Source organism: Doryrhamphus excisus, chromosome 1 (assembly GCF_030265055.1).
Source record: "Doryrhamphus excisus isolate RoL2022-K1 chromosome 1, RoL_Dexc_1.0, whole genome shotgun sequence".
Lineage (NCBI taxonomy): Eukaryota > Metazoa > Chordata > Actinopteri > Syngnathiformes > Syngnathidae > Doryrhamphus > Doryrhamphus excisus.
Genome location: NC_080466.1, coordinates 38,623,862 through 38,642,548, shown reverse-complemented (window position 1 = coordinate 38,642,548; position 18,687 = coordinate 38,623,862). Strand labels below are relative to the sequence as shown.

General features: G+C 47.1%; 1 protein-coding gene across 5 annotated transcripts in view; it reads left to right on the top strand.

Annotated features, from left to right (window-relative positions):
- Positions 1-18,687, top strand: part of dnah1 (dynein, axonemal, heavy chain 1) — a 63,692-nt gene that overhangs the window by 29,347 nt on the left and 15,658 nt on the right. For all 5 annotated transcript variants that reach the window (XM_058079459.1, XM_058079468.1, XM_058079478.1 and 2 more), the window contains 18 exons: positions 11,368-11,454; positions 11,527-11,713; positions 11,782-11,873; positions 12,595-12,749; positions 12,823-13,000; positions 13,081-13,275; positions 13,358-13,477; positions 15,121-15,279; positions 15,366-15,470; positions 15,555-15,695; positions 16,196-16,356; positions 16,436-16,593; positions 16,746-16,919; positions 16,994-17,023; positions 17,175-17,353; positions 17,818-18,048; positions 18,158-18,354; positions 18,509-18,644. In XM_058079459.1, coding sequence (XP_057935442.1) covers positions 11,368-11,454; positions 11,527-11,713; positions 11,782-11,873; positions 12,595-12,749; positions 12,823-13,000; positions 13,081-13,275; positions 13,358-13,477; positions 15,121-15,279; positions 15,366-15,470; positions 15,555-15,695; positions 16,196-16,356; positions 16,436-16,593; positions 16,746-16,919; positions 16,994-17,023; positions 17,175-17,353; positions 17,818-18,048; positions 18,158-18,354; positions 18,509-18,644 — 2,685 coding nt within the window. The remainder of the gene's footprint in view (positions 1-11,367; positions 11,455-11,526; positions 11,714-11,781; positions 11,874-12,594; positions 12,750-12,822; positions 13,001-13,080; positions 13,276-13,357; positions 13,478-15,120; positions 15,280-15,365; positions 15,471-15,554; positions 15,696-16,195; positions 16,357-16,435; positions 16,594-16,745; positions 16,920-16,993; positions 17,024-17,174; positions 17,354-17,817; positions 18,049-18,157; positions 18,355-18,508; positions 18,645-18,687) is intronic.

Below are 18,687 nucleotides of genomic sequence, written 5' to 3'. Positions count from 1 at the left end.
TAATTATCCCCCGCCTCCCGTTGCACGTATGGGCATGATTTTCGGAGGAGACATCACTCGTGACAGGACGCACAAAAAAGTCTCAAGAACCCATGTTCAAAAACCAACAGGAAGTCGGCCATTTTAGGTGGCGGCGGCCATTTGTGGGAGGATGTAGGGGTCGTATCTCGACGAACTCCTCCTAGGCGGTTTGACCGAATGAGTCCGTTGTAGCATCAACGGACACTAGACGGATGGCCCACGTTAAATTGCGAAGGATTTTGGGCTGCTACTTAGGATGTGGGCGTGGCACGCCACCAAACTTTTACTTTAACCTTAACTTTTACCTTATCTGGCCCTGCCTGGTGTCTGGCCTTGCCTTGAAGCAATGTACATCAAAGTCAATACACAGTTTGACTGACAGACTGATGATGTCAGTTGATGGACTGTGATGTGTGTAAAGCACATGTGGTGGGCGTGGCCACGGCGAATGGTCAGCCTTCGCCATTGACCATCGAAGGCTCATATTTTGCCCGCAGAAGGTCACAGGCTGCTGAAATCTTACACGTAAGGTCAGAATCCAGGCCTGAGCGCCCTGGTGGTGCTCCCATGTGACACCAATCTAAGTTGACACACTAGCGCCACCTAGAAGTTTCAATTCATTATCCCTCGCCACCCGTGGCACGTATCACTATGATTTTCGGTGGAGACGTCTATCATGACAGGACGCACCTAACGCTACAGAACCCATGTTCAAAACACAGCGCCACCAACTGGTGGAAATGTATATCACCTGTAACTTCCTTCCACATGGTCGGATCGTCTCCAAATTTCTTTGGGTGGGTTCGGTCACCCTCCAGTCTGTGACTGTGTGTGTACATAGACTCTATAGCGCCACAACTGGTGGAAATGTATATCAGCTGTAACTTCCTTCCACATGGTCGGATCTGCCCCAAATTTTTTCTGGTGGTTTGGGATACCCTCCGGTCTATGACTGGGTGTGTACATAGACTCTATAGCGCCACCAACTGGTGAAAATGCATATCTGCCGTAACTTCCTCCCACTTGGTCCGATCTGCCCCAATTTTTTTCTGGTGGTTTGGGGTACCCTCTGGTCTATGACTGTGTGTGTACATACACTATAGCGCCACCAACTGGTGGAAATGTATATCAGCTGTAACTTCCTTCCATATGGTCGCATCAGCCCCAAATTTTTTCTGGTGTTTCGGGGTACCCTCTGGTCTATGACTTTGTGTATACATATACTCTATAGCGCCACCAACTGGTGGAAATGTATATAGCCATAACTTCCTTCCACATGGTCGCATCGTCTCTAAATTTTTTTTGGTGGTTCGGGGTACCCTCTCGTCTATGACTGTGTGTATACATAGACTCTCTAGCGCCACCAACTGGTGGAAATGTATATAGCCGTAACTTCCTTCCACATGGTCGGATCGTCTCTAAATTTTTTTTTGGTCGATCGGGTCACCCTCCACTCTTTGAATCTGCGTGTCCATAGACTCTATAGCGCCACCAACTGGTGAAAATGTATATCTGCCGTAACTTCCTCCCACATGGTCGGATCTGCCCGAATTTTTTTCTGGCGGTTCGGGGTACCCTCTGGTCTATGACAGTGTGTGTACATACCCTATAGCGCCACCAACTGGTGGAAATGTATATCAGCCGTAACTTCCTTCCGCACGGTCGGATCGGCACCTAATTTTTTCTGGTGGTTCGGGGTACCCTCCGGTCCATTACCGTGTGGGCGCATAGACTGGATAGCGCCACCCACAGGCGGAAACGTATATCCGCCGCAAGTACCTACCGCACGGTCCGATCGTCGCAAATTTTTTTATGGCGGTTCGGGGCGCCGGACGGGACGTGACCGCGCACCCGCCTCGCCGCCGGCGTCGCCCCCTCCTGGCGGAAAATTGCAAGTGCCGTAACTCCCTTACCGCTTATCCCATCGCCGCGGTTTTTCGTACGGCGCGTCCGCGCGCCCGTCCGGACACGCGCGCGCCCCCGACCCACGCGTACCCCCGACCCACGCGTACCCCCGACCCACGCGTACCCCCGACCGCGTCGGGGTGCTCGAGCCCGCTCATCACTGCTTGCAGTTTTAATTAGGGCTCGAGCACTGACCAGTGCGAAAGCCCTATTGTAATCGTAATGTTTATTATTATTATTATTATTATTATTATTATTATTATTATTATTATTATTCTGCCGATTCGACGGCCATTTTGAGGGCCTGAACATGCCCGAAAACTCACCAAATTTTGCAAGCGCGTCAGGTCTGCCGAAAATTTCGATCTGGTGGGGGTCCCGAAAACAATGTTCCAAAATTGACTCTCTAGCGCCACCTTTTATTTTAGAAAAAATTGGCCCCCGACACCAGTTTCACCTATCGTCACGAAACTTTGTGGAGACGTCTATCGTGACAGGACGGACCAAAAAGTCTCAAGAACCCATATTGTAAAACGAACAGGAAGTCGGCCATTTTGGATGGCGCCGGCCTTTTTCGGGCCAGAAGTTGGGGTCGTATCTCGACGAACTCCTCCTAGGGGGTTTGACCGAATGAGTCCGTTGTTGCATCAACGGACACTAGACGGATGGCCGACGTTAAATTGCGAAGGATTTTGGGATATTCCGTACGATGTGGGCGTGGCACGCCCCCAAATTTTGCCCTTTTTCATCTGCCCGGGCCTTGCACGCTGAGCGTAACTGTAGACGTGAATAACTTGCTTCCACATGGTCAGATCTTCATCATACTTGGTACATGTGATCATGGCCCCGCCCCGAAGGTCCCCGTAGGTCACTTCCTGATTTCGTCGCAGCGCCACCTATTGGCGACAGGCTAAAGGCGTGTCATCTACATGAGGCCTTTTCTGGCAGGAGATTCATCAGAGGAACACCGAGGTCACAAGGTCACTGCCTGACAGCCTGGTGAAGCCTGTTGATGGACCATGATGCAGGAAAAGCGCACGTGGTGGGCGTGGCCTGGCGGCGAATGCTCAGGCCTCGCCGTTTACAAAGAAAGGGTCATCATTCGCCCGCAGAAGGTCGCATGTGCTTGAAAACTCATAAGGGGGGGCAGATTCCAGGCCTGAGGGCCCTGGTGGGGCCCCCATTTGAAACCAAGCCAAATTGACTCACTAGCGCCACCTACAAGTTTTAAAATAATTATCCCCCGCCTCCCGTTGCACGTATGGGCATGATTTTCGGAGGAGACATCACTCGTGACAGGACGCACAAAAAAGTCTCAAGAACCCATGTTCAAAAACCAACAGGAAGTCGGCCATTTTAGGTGGCGGCGGCCATTTGTGGGAGGATGTAGGGGTCGTATCTCGACGAACTCCTCCTAGGCGGTTTGACCGAATGAGTCCGTTGTAGCATCAACGGACACTAGACGGATGGCCCACGTTAAATTGCGAAGGATTTTGGGCTGCTACTTAGGATGTGGGCGTGGCACGCCACCAAACTTTTACTTTAACCTTAACTTTTACCTTATCTGGCCCTGCCTGGTGTCTGGCCTTGCCTTGAAGCAATGTACATCAAAGTCAATACACAGTTTGACTGACAGACTGATGATGTCAGTTGATGGACTATGATGTGTGTAAAGCACATGTGGTGGGCGTGGCCACGGCGAATGGTCAGCCTTCGCCATTGACCATCGAAGGCTCATATTTTGCCCGCAGAAGGTCACAGGCTGCTGAAATCTTACACGTAAGGTCAGAATCCAGGCCTGAGCGCCCTGGTGGTGCTCCCATGTGACACCAATCTAAGTTGACACACTAGCGCCACCTAGAAGTTTCAATTCATTATCCCTCGCCACCCGTGGCACGTATCACTATGATTTTCGGTGGAGACGTCTATCATGACAGGACGCACCTAACGCTACAGAACCCATGTTCAAAACACAGCGCCACCAACTGGTGGAAATGTATATCACCTGTAACTTCCTTCCACATGGTCGGATCGTCTCCAAATTTCTTTGGGTGGGTTCGGTCACCCTCCAGTCTGTGACTGTGTGTGTACATAGACTCTATAGCGCCACAACTGGTGGAAATGTATATCAGCTGTAACTTCCTTCCACATGGTCGGATCTGCCCCAAATTTTTTCTGGTGGTTTGGGATACCCTCCGGTCTATGACTGGGTGTGTACATAGACTCTATAGCGCCACCAACTGGTGAAAATGCATATCTGCCGTAACTTCCTCCCACTTGGTCCGATCTGCCCCAATTTTTTTCTGGTGGTTTGGGGTACCCTCTGGTCTATGACTGTGTGTGTACATACACTATAGCGCCACCAACTGGTGGAAATGTATATCAGCTGTAACTTCCTTCCATATGGTCGCATCAGCCCCAAATTTTTTCTGGTGTTTCGGGGTACCCTCTGGTCTATGACTTTGTGTATACATATACTCTATAGCGCCACCAACTGGTGGAAATGTATATAGCCATAACTTCCTTCCACATGGTCGCATCGTCTCTAAATTTTTTTTGGTGGTTCGGGGTACCCTCTCGTCTATGACTGTGTGTATACATAGACTCTCTAGCGCCACCAACTGGTGGAAATGTATATAGCCGTAACTTCCTTCCACATGGTCGGATCGTCTCTAAATTTTTTTTTGGTCGATCGGGTCACCCTCCACTCTTTGAATCTGCGTGTCCATAGACTCTATAGCGCCACCAACTGGTGAAAATGTATATCTGCCGTAACTTCCTCCCACATGGTCGGATCTGCCCGAATTTTTTTCTGGCGGTTCGGGGTACCCTCTGGTCTATGACAGTGTGTGTACATACCCTATAGCGCCACCAACTGGTGGAAATGTATATCAGCCGTAACTTCCTTCCGCACGGTCGGATCGGCACCTAATTTTTTCTGGTGGTTCGGGGTACCCTCCGGTCCATTACCGTGTGGGCGCATAGACTGGATAGCGCCACCCACAGGCGGAAACGTATATCCGCCGCAAGTACCTACCGCACGGTCCGATCGTCGCAAATTTTTTTATGGCGGTTCGGGGCGCCGGACGGGACGTGACCGCGCACCCGCCTCGCCGCCGGCGTCGCCCCCTCCTGGCGGAAAATTGCAAGTGCCGTAACTCCCTTACCGCTTATCCCATCGCCGCGGTTTTTCGTACGGCGCGTCCGCGCGCCCGTCCGGACACGCGCGCGCCCCCGACCCACGCGTACCCCCGACCCACGCGTACCCCCGACCCACGCGTACCCCCGACCCACGCGTACCCCCGACCGCGTCGGGGTGCTCGAGCCCGCTCATCACTGCTTGCAGTTTTAATTATTATTAGGGCTCGAGCACTGACCAGTGCGAAAGCCCTATTGTAATCGTAATGTTTATTATTATTATTATTATTATTATTATTATTATTATTATTATTATTATTATTATTCTGCCGATTCGACGGCCATTTTGAGGGCCTGAACATGCCCGAAAACTCACCAAATTTTGCAAGCGCGTCAGGTCTGCCGAAAATTTCGATCTGGTGGGGGTCCCGAAAACAATGTTCCAAAATTGACTCTCTAGCGCCACCTTTTATTTTAGAAAAAATTGGCCCCCGACACCAGTTTCACCTATCGTCACGAAACTTTGTGGAGACGTCTATCGTGACAGGACGGACCAAAAAGTCTCAAGAACCCATATTGTAAAACGAACAGGAAGTCGGCCATTTTGGATGGCGCCGGCCTTTTTCGGGCCAGAAGTTGGGGTCGTATCTCGACGAACTCCTCCTAGGGGGTTTGACCGAATGAGTCCGTTGTTGCATCAACGGACACTAGACGGATGGCCGACGTTAAATTGCGAAGGATTTTGGGATATTCCGTACGATGTGGGCGTGGCACGCCCCCAAATTTTGCCCTTTTTCATCTGCCCGGGCCTTGCACGCTGAGCGTAACTGTAGACGTGAATAACTTGCTTCCACATGGTCAGATCTTCATCATACTTGGTACATGTGATCATGGCCCCGCCCCGAAGGTCCCCGTAGGTCACTTCCTGATTTCGTCGCAGCGCCACCTATTGGCGACAGGCTAAAGGCGTGTCATCTACATGAGGCCTTTTCTGGCAGGAGATTCATCAGAGGAACACCGAGGTCACAAGGTCACTGCCTGACAGCCTGGTGAAGCCTGTTGATGGACCATGATGCAGGAAAAGCGCACGTGGTGGGCGTGGCCTGGCGGCGAATGCTCAGGCCTCGCCGTTTACAAAGAAAGGGTCATCATTCGCCCGCAGAAGGTCGCATGTGCTTGAAAACTCATAAGGGGGGGCAGATTCCAGGCCTGAGGGCCCTGGTGGGGCCCCCATTTGAAACCAAGCCAAATTGACTCACTAGCGCCACCTACAAGTTTTAAAATAATTATCCCCCGCCTCCCGTTGCACGTATGGGCATGATTTTCGGAGGAGACATCACTCGTGACAGGACGCACAAAAAAGTCTCAAGAACCCATGTTCAAAAACCAACAGGAAGTCGGCCATTTTAGGTGGCGGCGGCCATTTGTGGGAGGATGTAGGGGTCGTATCTCGACGAACTCCTCCTAGGCGGTTTGACCGAATGAGTCCGTTGTAGCATCAACGGACACTAGACGGATGGCCCACGTTAAATTGCGAAGGATTTTGGGCTGCTACTTAGGATGTGGGCGTGGCACGCCACCAAACTTTTACTTTAACCTTAACTTTTACCTTATCTGGCCCTGCCTGGTGTCTGGCCTTGCCTTGAAGCAATGTACATCAAAGTCAATACACAGTTTGACTGACAGACTGATGATGTCAGTTGATGGACTATGATGTGTGTAAAGCACATGTGGTGGGCGTGGCCACGGCGAATGGTCAGCCTTCGCCATTGACCATCGAAGGCTCATATTTTGCCCGCAGAAGGTCACAGGCTGCTGAAATCTTACACGTAAGGTCAGAATCCAGGCCTGAGCGCCCTGGTGGTGCTCCCATGTGACACCAATCTAAGTTGACACACTAGCGCCACCTAGAAGTTTCAATTCATTATCCCTCGCCACCCGTGGCACGTATCACTATGATTTTCGGTGGAGACGTCTATCATGACAGGACGCACCTAACGCTACAGAACCCATGTTCAAAACACAGCGCCACCAACTGGTGGAAATGTATATCACCTGTAACTTCCTTCCACATGGTCGGATCGTCTCCAAATTTCTTTGGGTGGGTTCGGTCACCCTCCAGTCTGTGACTGTGTGTGTACATAGACTCTATAGCGCCACAACTGGTGGAAATGTATATCAGCTGTAACTTCCTTCCACATGGTCGGATCTGCCCCAAATTTTTTCTGGTGGTTTGGGATACCCTCCGGTCTATGACTGGGTGTGTACATAGACTCTATAGCGCCACCAACTGGTGAAAATGTATATCTGCCGTCACTTCCTCCCACTTGGTCCGATCTGCCCAAATTTTTTTCTGGTGGTTTGGGGTACCCTCTGGTCTATGACTGTGTGTGTACATACACTATAGCGCCACCAACTGGTGGAAATGTATATCAGCTGTAACTTCCTTCCACATGGTCGCATCGGCCCCAAATTTTTTCTGGTGGTTTGGGGTACCCTCTGGTCTATGACTGTGTGTGTACATAGACTGTATAGCACCACCAACTGGTGGAAATTTATATCTGCCGTAACTTTCTCCCACATGGTCGGATCTGCCCGAATTTTTTTCTGGTGGTTCGGGGTACACTCTGGTCTATGACAGTGTGTGTACATACGCTATAGCGCCTCCAACTGGTGGATATGTATATCAGCTGTAACTTCCTTCCACATGGTCGGATCGGTCCCAAATTTTTTCTGGTGGTTCGGGGTACCCTCTGGTCTATGACTGTGTGTATACATAGACTCTATAGCGCCACCAACTGGTGGAAATGTATATAGCCGTAACTTCCTTCCACATGGTCGGATCGTCTCTAAATTTTTTTTGGTCGGTCGGGTCACCCTCCACTCTTTGAATCTGCGTGTCCATAGACTCTATAGCGCCACCAACTGGTGGAAATGTATATCTGCCGTAACTTCCTCCCACATGGTCGGATCTGCCCGAATTTTTTTCTGGTGGTTCGGGTTACCCTTTGGTCTATGACAGTGTGTGTACATACGCTATAGCGCCACCAACTGGTGGAAATGTATATCAGCCGTAACTTCCTTCTGCACGGTCGGATCGGCACCTAATTTTTTCTGGTGGTTCGGGGTACCCTCCGGTCCGTTACCGTGTGGGCGCATAGACTGTATAGCGCCACCCACAGGCGGAAACGTATATCCGCCGCAAGTACCTACCGCATGGTCCGATCGTCGCAAATTTTTTTATGGCGGTTCGGGGCGCCGGACGGGACGTGACCGCGCACCAACCTAACCGCCGGCGTCGCCGGAAAATTGCGAGTGCCGTAACTCCCTTACCGCTTATCCCATCGTTGCGGTTTTTCGTACGGTGCGTCCGCGCGCCCGTCCGAACACGCGCGCGCCCTCGACCCGCGTGTACCCCCGACCCGCGCGTACCCCCGACCGCGTCGGGGTGCTCGAGCCCGCTCATCACTGCTTGCAGTTTTAATTATTATTATTATTATTATTATTATTATTCTGCCGATTCGACGGCCATTTTGAGGGCCTGAACATGCCCGAAAACTCACCAAATTTTGCAAGCGCGTCAGGTCTGCCGAAAATTGCGATCTGGTGGGGGTCCCGAAAACAATGTTCCAAAATTGACTCTCTAGCGCCACCTTTTATTTTTGAAAAAATTGGCCCCCGACACCAGTTTCACCTATCGTCACGAAACTTTGTGGAGACGTCTATCGTGACAGGACGGACCAAAAAGTCTCAAGAACCCATATTGTAAAACGAACAGGAAGTCGGCCATTTTGGATGGCAGCGGCCTTTTTCGGGCCAGAAGTTGGGGTCGTATCTCGACGAACTCCTCCTAGGGGGTTTGACCGAATGAGTCCGTTGTTGCATCAACGGACACTAGACGGATGGCCCGCGTTAAATTGCGAAGGATTTTGGGATATTCCGTACGATGTGGGCGTGGCACGCCCCCAAATTTTGCCCTTTTTCATCTGCCCGGGCCTTGCACGCTGAGCGTAACTGTAGACGTGAATAACTTGGCTCCACGTGGTCAGATCTTCATCATACTTGGTACATGTGATCATGGCCCCGCCCCGAAGGCCCCCGTAGGTCACTTCCTGATTTCGTCGCAGCGCCACCTATCGGCGACAGGCTAAAGGCGTGTCATCTACATGAGGCCTTTTCTGGCAGGAGATTCATCAGATGAACACCGAGGTCACAAGGTCACTGCCTGACAGCCTGGTGAAGCCTGTTGATCGACCATGATGCAGGAAAAGCGCACATGGTGGGCGTGGCCTGGCGGCGAATGCTCAGGCCTCGCCATTTACAAATAAAGGGTCATCATTCGCCCGCAGAAGGTCGCATGTGCTTGAAAACTCATAAGGGGGGTCAGATTCCAGGCCTGAGGGCCCTGGTGGGGCCCCCATTTGAAACCAAGCCAAATTGACTCACTAGCGCCACCTACAAGTTTTAAAATAATTATCCCTCGCCTCCCGTTGCACGTATGGGCATGATTTTCGGAGGAGACATCACTCGTGACAGGACGCACAAAAAAGTCTCAAGAACCCATGTTCAAAAACCAACAGGAAGTCGGCCATTTTAGGTGGCGGCGGCCATTTGGGGGAGGATGTAGGGGTCGTATCTCGACGAACTCCTCCTAGGGGGTTTGACCGAATGAGTCCGTTGTAGCATCAACGGACACTAGACGGATGGCCCACGTTAAATTGCGAAGGATTTTGGGCTGCTACTTAGGATGTGGGCGTGGCACGCCACCAAACTTTTACTTTAACCTTAACTTTTACCTTATCTGGCCCTGCCTGGTGTCTGGCCTTGCCTTGAAGCAATGTACATCAAAGTCAATACACAGTTTGACTGATAGACTGATGATGTCAGTTGATGGACTGTGATGTGTGTAAAGCACATGTGGTGGGCGTGGCCACGGCGAATGGTCAGCCTTCGCCATTGACCATCGAAGGCTCATATTTCACAGGCTGCTGAAATCTTACACGTAAGGTCAGAATCCAGGCCTGAGCGCCCTGGTGGTGCTCCCATGTGACACCAATCTAAATTGACACACTAGCGCCACCTAGAAGTTTCAAATCATTATCCCTCGCCACCCGTTGCACGTATCACTATGATTTTCGGTGGAGAAGTCTATCATGACAGGACGCACCTAACGCTCCAGAACCCATGTTCAAAACACAGCGCCACCAACTGGTGGAAATGTATATCTGCCATAACTTCCTGATTCATGGTCAGATTGTCTTGAAATTTTTTTTGGTGTGTTGGGTCAATCTCTGGTCTGTTATACTGTGTGTACATAGACTGTATAGCACCACCTATTGGTGGCAATGTATATCAGCTGTAACTTCCTTCCACATGGTCGGATCGGTCCCAAATTTTTTCTGGTGGTTCGGGGTACCCTCTGGTCTATGACTGTGTGTATACATAGACTCTATAGCGCCACCAACTGGTGGAAATGTATATAGCCGTAACTTCCTTCCACATGGTCGGATCGTCTCTAAATTTTTTTTGGTCGGTCGGGTCACCCTCCACTCTTTGAATCTGCGTGTCCATAGACTCTATAGCGCCACCAACTGGTGGAAATGTATATCTGCCGTAACTTCCTCCCACATGGTCGGATCTGCCCGAATTTTTTTCTGGTGGTTCGGGTTACCCTTTGGTCTATGACAGTGTGTGTACATACGCTATAGCGCCACCAACTGGTGGAAATGTATATCAGCCGTAACTTCCTTCTGCACAGTCGGATCGGCACCTAATTTTTTCTGGTGGTTCGGGGTACCCTCCGGTCCGTTACCGTGTGGGCGCATAGACTGTATAGCGCCACCCACAGGCGGAAACGTATATCCGCCGCAAGTACCTACCGCATGGTCCGATCGTCGCAAATTTTTTATGGCGGTTCGGGGCGCCGGACGGGACGTGACCGCGCACCAGCCTCGCCGCCGGCGTCGCCCCCTCCGGGCGGAAAATTGCAAGTGCCGTAACTCCCTTACCGCTTATCCCATCGTTGCGGTTTTTCGTACGGTGCGTCCGCGCGCCCGTCTGAACACGCGCGCGCCCTCGACCCGCGTGTACCCCCGACCCGCGCGTACCCCCGACCGCGTCGGGGTGCTCGAGCCCGCTCATCACTGCTTGCAGTTTTAATTATTGTTGTTTTTACTCAACTCTATTTTTATTTCTTTTTTTTCTCGACTGTGAAGCCTATTTGAGTACTCTGAAAAGCGCTATGCAAATAAAATGTATCATTATTTATTATTATTATTTCTAATCAATTTTCTCCATGCTCAGGATCACTATGATTTCGGAATGAGGTCTGTGAAATCTGTCATCTCTGCTGCTGGGAATCTGAAAAGAGAAAATCCTAATATGAATGAGGTTTGGAGGAAAAAAATCACAAACGGTTCACTGTGCAACTTTGAAATACTAAATAATCCCACCTACTCCCAGGAGTTGATCTGCCTGCGTGCCATCAAAGATGTCAACGTACCGAAATTTTTACGAGAGGACCTGAAGCTCTTTAATGGCATTGTGTCTGACCTTTTCCCAAAGACAAAACAGGAGCCAATTGATTACGGCACACTTGAGGAATCCATGCGTAATATATGCTGTAAAATGAACCTAAAAGATGTGAATGGTTAGTATTTACACTACATGCTTTTATCTGTCGTGGAGTAGATTGATCGTTGTTTTATATGATTGCAGAATACATCGGTAAGTGTATTCAGCTGTATGAGACTACTGTGGTGAGACATGGCCTTATGTTGGTGGGACCCTCCGGATCAGGTAAAACCAAGGTAAGTCTTTGTGCTGTTTTCTTTGTACAGTAAACCTCGGATATATCGGACTCGGATATATCGGAAATTCGCTCACAACGGACAGATAAAAAAAGAACCGATTTTTCTGTAATGCATTTCCAATAAAAATTCATTGCATATATCGGATTTTTTATAACGGATTTCGCCTATTTCGGACAAAATCTCCAGTCCCGTTCCAATGCATTTCCATAAATTTCCCTGGCATATATCGGATGGCCGCATCGTTATGCTAATCTTGTTGATGTCACTGGCTATTGTCTTTCTCCTGGCTCCAGATTTAGGACAAATATAAAAGTGAGTGACGTCAATAATACTAGCACAGCAGTGAATGAGATCTTAACCTCACTATTGGAAATAACGTAGGCCTGACGGGCGTAACAGGGCCTAGCTTAATTAACAATTTGTTATGCTCAGAGTCCAATTAAGTTAAATTCTCATTACCTTACGTCTCTTTTCATTGCCCAGTCCAGGTACATTGGAAACATAGTCAAGGAAGTGCCTTTTTATAACGGATAAAATCCGATTTACGCATATACCGGATATAAATCCGACATATGCGTAAAACGGACATTTTCCGGTATACGCATATAACGGATTTCGCTTATATCGGACAAAACCAGTGGGAACAATTGAATCCGATATATCCGAGGTTTACTGTAGAATGATCTATATAAATATTATCATTTTTGTTAACTTTTAGTGTTATGAGGTTCTCGGTGCAGCGATCACAGCTCTAAAAGGTCAGCCCTCTGTCAGCGGTGATTTGTATGAGGCAGTTCAGACTTATGTGCTCAACCCCAAGTCGATCACCATGGGGCAGCTGTACGGGGAGTATGACTTGCTCACTCATGAGTGGTAAGTGAAACATTTCTTGGCATAAAGTCTAAAATATGGAATACCTACAATAATGTTGTCATATCCATTCCAGGACAGACGGCATCCTCTCGTCTTTAATCCGGATGGGTACATCAGTAATGGACAATGATAAAAAGTGGTACATGTTTGATGGTCCTGTAGATGCTGTTTGGATTGAGAACATGAACACTGTGCTGGATGACAACAAAAAGCTTTGCCTAAGTTCTGGAGAAATCATCAAGCTCTTGGATGTATGGTCAAATATTTTTAGAGTTTTGATTCTGTCTACTGAGCAGAGTGTACTCAGGCAAGTAATATCCTCCTCTTGCAGACCATGACTATGATGTTTGAGGTGCAGGACTTGGCTGTGGCATCACCGGCTACGGTGTCTCGCTGCGGTATGATCTACCTAGAGCCCAGTGTTTTGGGCCTTGTCCCCTTTACAGAATGTTGGCTCAGGCAGATCCCCAATATCTTGACACAATTCACAGAACAACTCACTTCCCTGTTTGAGAGGTTCTTGCAGGTGAGAATGGAGAGAACATAAGGCATCTTTGTTATGTACTGTATGTTCTACTCTATGTTTTTTTTCCCCCATGTTTACACAGGATTCTATCAATTTTGTTCGCACATCAGTAAAGGAGGTCATCACGTCACTCGACAGCAATCTGACCTGTAGTCTTCTCAAACTTATGGACTGTTTCTTCAATCCATTCAACTTTAGTGAGGTTTGTATGCGATAATAATCATGTTGTGCTTCGCATGAATGCTCCATAAATACTAGCTTGGAAAACCTGATCAAAATATAGCCTGCATGTCAAACTTTTAATGGTAAAATTATGTCCATGCCACAAATACCCTGGTGCTACACTTTGGCTTCAACAGGGCGTAGTCCACCTTTTATCACCTGCGATATTAGATAGCGTCCATGCAACCCTTAACAGATTGATTGATTAATGGATGTCACTAGGTCCCGCACAGTGTCCTATTGTCAAAATTTTTAAGCCCAAATCAACCACTGCTATATGATGTGATGTCTAATATGTTGTGATTTTTGTGTAATAATAATAATCATTATATAGCATAATGCAATATTTTCTTTAATATGTCATCTTTCACTTTGTAAAGTTGCAAAATTGGCATTTGTGACATGTATTTTCTCACAGGAAATTTGAACTGTCTGCTAAACATTTGCAGCATTTCTTGAAATGCTGGCCACAGTAAAGAGCAGCAATAATGCAATATTTTCTTTAATATGTCATCTTTCACTTAGTAAAGTTGCAAAATTGGCATTTGTGACATGTATTTTCTCACAGGAAATTTGAACTGTCTGACAAACATTTGCAGCATTTCTTGAAATGCTGGCCACAGTAAAGAGCAGCAATAATGCAATATTTTCTTTAATATGTCATCTTTCACTTTGTAAAGTTGCAAAATTGGCATTTGTGACATGCATTTTCTCACAGGAAATTTGAACTGTCTGACAAACATTTGCAACATTTCTTGAAATGCTGGCCACAGTAAAGAGCAGCAATAATGCAATATTTTCTTTAATATGTCATCTTTCACTTTGTAAAGTTGCAAAATTGGCATTTGTGACATTTATTTTCTCACAGGAAATTTGAACTGTCTTGACAAACATTTGCAGCATTTCTTGAAATGCTGGCCACAGTAAAGAGCAGCAATAATGCAATATTTTCTTTAATATGTCATCTTTCACTTTGTAAAGATTGCAAAATTGGCATTTGTGACATGTATTTTCTCACAGGAAATTTGAACTGTCTGCCAAACATTTGCAGCATTTCTTGATATGCTGGCCACAGTAAAGAGCAGCAATAATGCAATATTTTCTTTGATATGTCATCTTTCACTTTGTAAAGTTTCAAAATTGGCATTTGTGACATGCATTTTCTCACAGGAAATTTGAACTGTCTGACAAACATTTGCAGCATTTCTTGAAATGCTGGCCGCATTAAAGAGCAGCGATTCTTTTGTGATGACTTTCTGCAAACACAACCTATTTTGTGCTGTTCCGTTTGTGCTTATTTTGCCAAACATCCCGGTGAATGTTGACTGTCGGAACAAAGGCTGTGCATCTCCATGTGTTGTTTTTTTTTTGAGTTGGGCAAGTTTGTTTTGTTGAATTTTATGGAATAAATTCGGCATATTGCTTTGTTACCTTGCTCATATAATCAATATTCTAACATTGCTCCTCACGTGGCATGATGCTTCTGTGTAACGTTTTGGTGCTGAACTAATGCATACAATAGAGTAACCCCACTTCCTCCTTGTAATATTTTCTTTATTAACTCAATTTTACTCAGTTTTTCAAAAATAACATGCACCAACCAGAGTTCTTTGTGTCTCTTAGGATGACAAACCGCCACCCCGAAATAAACTGGAGCGTGTGAATGAGCTGATTGAGCCTTGGTTCATTTTCTCCCTGGTGTGGAGTGTCGGTGCCACAGGAGACGGTCCCAGTGGCCAGCGCTTTAGTGCCTGGCTCAAAAACAAGATGGTCGAAGAAAAGGTCGCATCCACATCTCTGCTTTTGCGTCACATTGTCGGACTATGTCATCGTGAATGTAAGTTAATGTAACTGTTGTTTCGCTTCAGGTTCATTTGTGTTTTCCAGACGATGGTCTGGTGTACGACTTCAGGCTTGATGACGCAGGGATAACTCGTTGGAATGACGAGGAAGACGATAACAAAAACAGACAGGTGAACAGTTCACGTTGAACAGAAAGATTTACGACATTACAGAGATGTATTGCATATAAATTGTTTGTTATCTGTATCCAACAGGTTCAGTGGGTCAATTGGGTGAATGATGCAAAGAGTGTTTTAATCACTCCAGATACAAGTTATTCCGACATCATTGTTCCCACTGCGGACACAGTGAGAATGACTTTCCTCATGGATATGCTTTTGTCCAATATGAAGCCTGTAAGTCCATGAATGCTTTCATTTCAAATAGATAATAGTAAAAGAATGGTAGATACACAATGCTGTCGGCACGGCGGACGAGTGGTTAGCGTGCAAACCTCACAGCTAGGAGACCAGGGTTCAATTCCACCCTCCATCTCTGTGTGAAGTTTGCATGTTCTCCCCGTGCATGCGTGGGTTTTCTCCGGGTACTCCGGTTTCCTCCCACATTCCAAAAACATACTAGGTTAATCGGCGACTCCAAATTGTCCATAGCTATGAATGTGAATGGTTGTTTGTCTATACATGCCCTGTGATTGGCTGGCCACCAGTCCAGGGTGTACCCTGCCTCTCGCCCAAAAGACAGCTGGGATAGGCTCCAGCACCCCCCTCGTGAGGAAAAAGCGGTAGAAAATGAATAAATGAATGAACAATGCTGTCATCTGTTTTTATGTATGATTAGAAAATGAATGAATGACTAAATATCTTTCACTGATATATTTGTATTTTTTGTGAACCAGTTGCTTTGTATTGGGCCCACTGGCACAGGAAAGACACTTGCCTTGGCTGACAAGCTGCTAAAAAATATGCCCGGGCAATACATCACACACTTCCTCATGTTCTCAGCCCGCACATCAGCCAACCAGACTCAAGATTTTATAGACAGCAAGCTCGATAAAAGGTAGGCTTTTCCAATAGACAAGCAAAATATTCACCAACCAGCCATTTGTAACTCAACATTTGAATTGCTAATTTGTTAGGCGGAAAGGTGTATTTGCGCCTCCGAAGGGCAAGTACTTCATCTTCTTTATTGATGATCTAAACATGCCAATGTTGGAAACCTATGGCGCCCAGCCCCCCATTGAACTGCTACGGCAGTGGATGGACCACGCTGGCTGGTATGACAGGAAGCAGATTGGTGAGTATGATCGTGCACATTTATGTTATTAGTCCTAAAATACTACTCTATAATGGATTTTTAGACCGATAATATCTGCCCAATGCTTGAAAGTTGACATAAGTTTGTGTTTTGTTACATTCATACTTCTTTTCTTTTGTGCCTTCTCACAGGGGCTTTTAAGCAAATAGTGGATATCAATTTTGCCTGCGCCATGGGGCCGCCAGGTGGAGGACGGAACCCCATCACACCACGCTTCACACGCCACTTTAGTTTTCTATCGTTCACTGAACTGGAGGATGCCAGCATGAAAAAGATTTTCTCTACAATTCTCGGCGGTTGGATGAGTGAGTCGGTGGTGCCACTTGTGCGTTAGTTGTAGTTGTTGAGAGTTTCTAATTCTGTGTATTTTCTCTTGTAGATGGAAGCATGAGTAAAAAGAATCCAGGAAGTAAGTCAATCCTACCTGAACCATTTTGTAAACATTTTCCAGTAGTCCGGCTGTTTAAAACTTATCTGTTAAATTACATGTTCTAAACTAATAAGTCTGATACACTGCAATCAACTTTTTCTGATTTTTGTCAAATTATCATTGTTGACAGGATCAGTGCCAGAAATTGTGCCACTGAAAGACGCCATCGTCAAAGCCACTATCCACGTCTACACGACGATTTGCTCTCAACTTCTCCCAACTCCTGCAAAATCCCATTACACATTCAACCTAAGAGACCTGTCCAAGGTCTTCCAGGGGGTCCTCATGGCTGAGACCACAATGGTAGAGGTAGGTAGTACTACACAAAACTTAATATGCAGTAATGGTGAAACACGGACTACCGGTACTAACAACTAATGTTAAGAAAATCATGAAACAGTGATTATTCATTCATTTTCTACCGCTTATCCTCACGAGGGTCATGGGGGGTGCTGGAGCCTATCCCAGCTGTCTTCGGGCGAGAGACGGGGTACACCCTGGACTGGTCGCCAGCCAATCACAGGGCACATATAGACAAACAACCATTCACACTCACATTCATACCTATGGACAATTTGGAGTCGCCAATTAACCTAGCATGTTTTTGGAATGTGGGAGGAAACCGGAGTACCTGGAGTAAACCCACGCATGCACGGGGAAAACATGCAAACTCCACACAGAGATGGCCGAGGGTGGAATTTAACTCGGTTCTCCACTTGTGATTAATGATGGCATAAGGTGTTTATAGTTAACACGACTTTGCTTGGTCTTAGAACAAAGAAATGCTGCTTCAGCTGTGGTACCACGAGAACTGCAGAGTTTTCCAGGACCGTTTGGTGTGTGTGGAAGACAGGGACTGGTTCAACAGCCTCCTTAAGGACTGTATTGAGGAGTTTGGCTGCAAGTACGACGAAGTCGTGCCATGCCAGCCTGTCTTATATGGAGATTTCATGATTCCCGGTGCACTCCACAAAGTTTACACATTCATAGAAGACAAAGAAAAGGTGAGTGTAGCTAATATAACCAAATACTACTGAGTCGAATGTTATTCATAAACAGTGAATCAATTGTTGTGTGTCTTTCCAGCTCTCATGTTGTGTTGATATTTTCTAGTTGGAAGATGTTATGGTGGAGTACATGGAAGACTACAACCAAAACTGCACGCCCAAGATGAAGCTTGTGCTCTTCATGGATGCCATCCAGCACGTGTGCCGAATCAGTCGTGTCCTGCGCCAGCCGCTAGGCAATGCCCTCCTGCTTGGCGTCGGTGGCAGCGGACGACAGTCCCTTACAAAGCTTGCCTCATATATGTGAGAACACTTCATTTCCCTCCACATTAATGAGTTAAACACAAAAATCTTGTATTGACTTATAAGACATAGATAGCAACATCACGCAGCTCGAGGTTTATTTTTTTCGAACTTCCATATTGTGGCCTTAAAAAGTGTTCCTGTTCATATTTAGATCCGAGTATAAGTGTTTCCAGATTGAGCTGTCCAAGAACTATGGTCAACTTGAGTGGCGGGAAGACATTAAAAGCATCATGCTGAAGGCTGGCATCCATAACCAGCAGATCACCTTTCTGTTTGTGGATACACAGGTTATCACTTTTCTACACCGCATATGTATCAAAATATGAACTG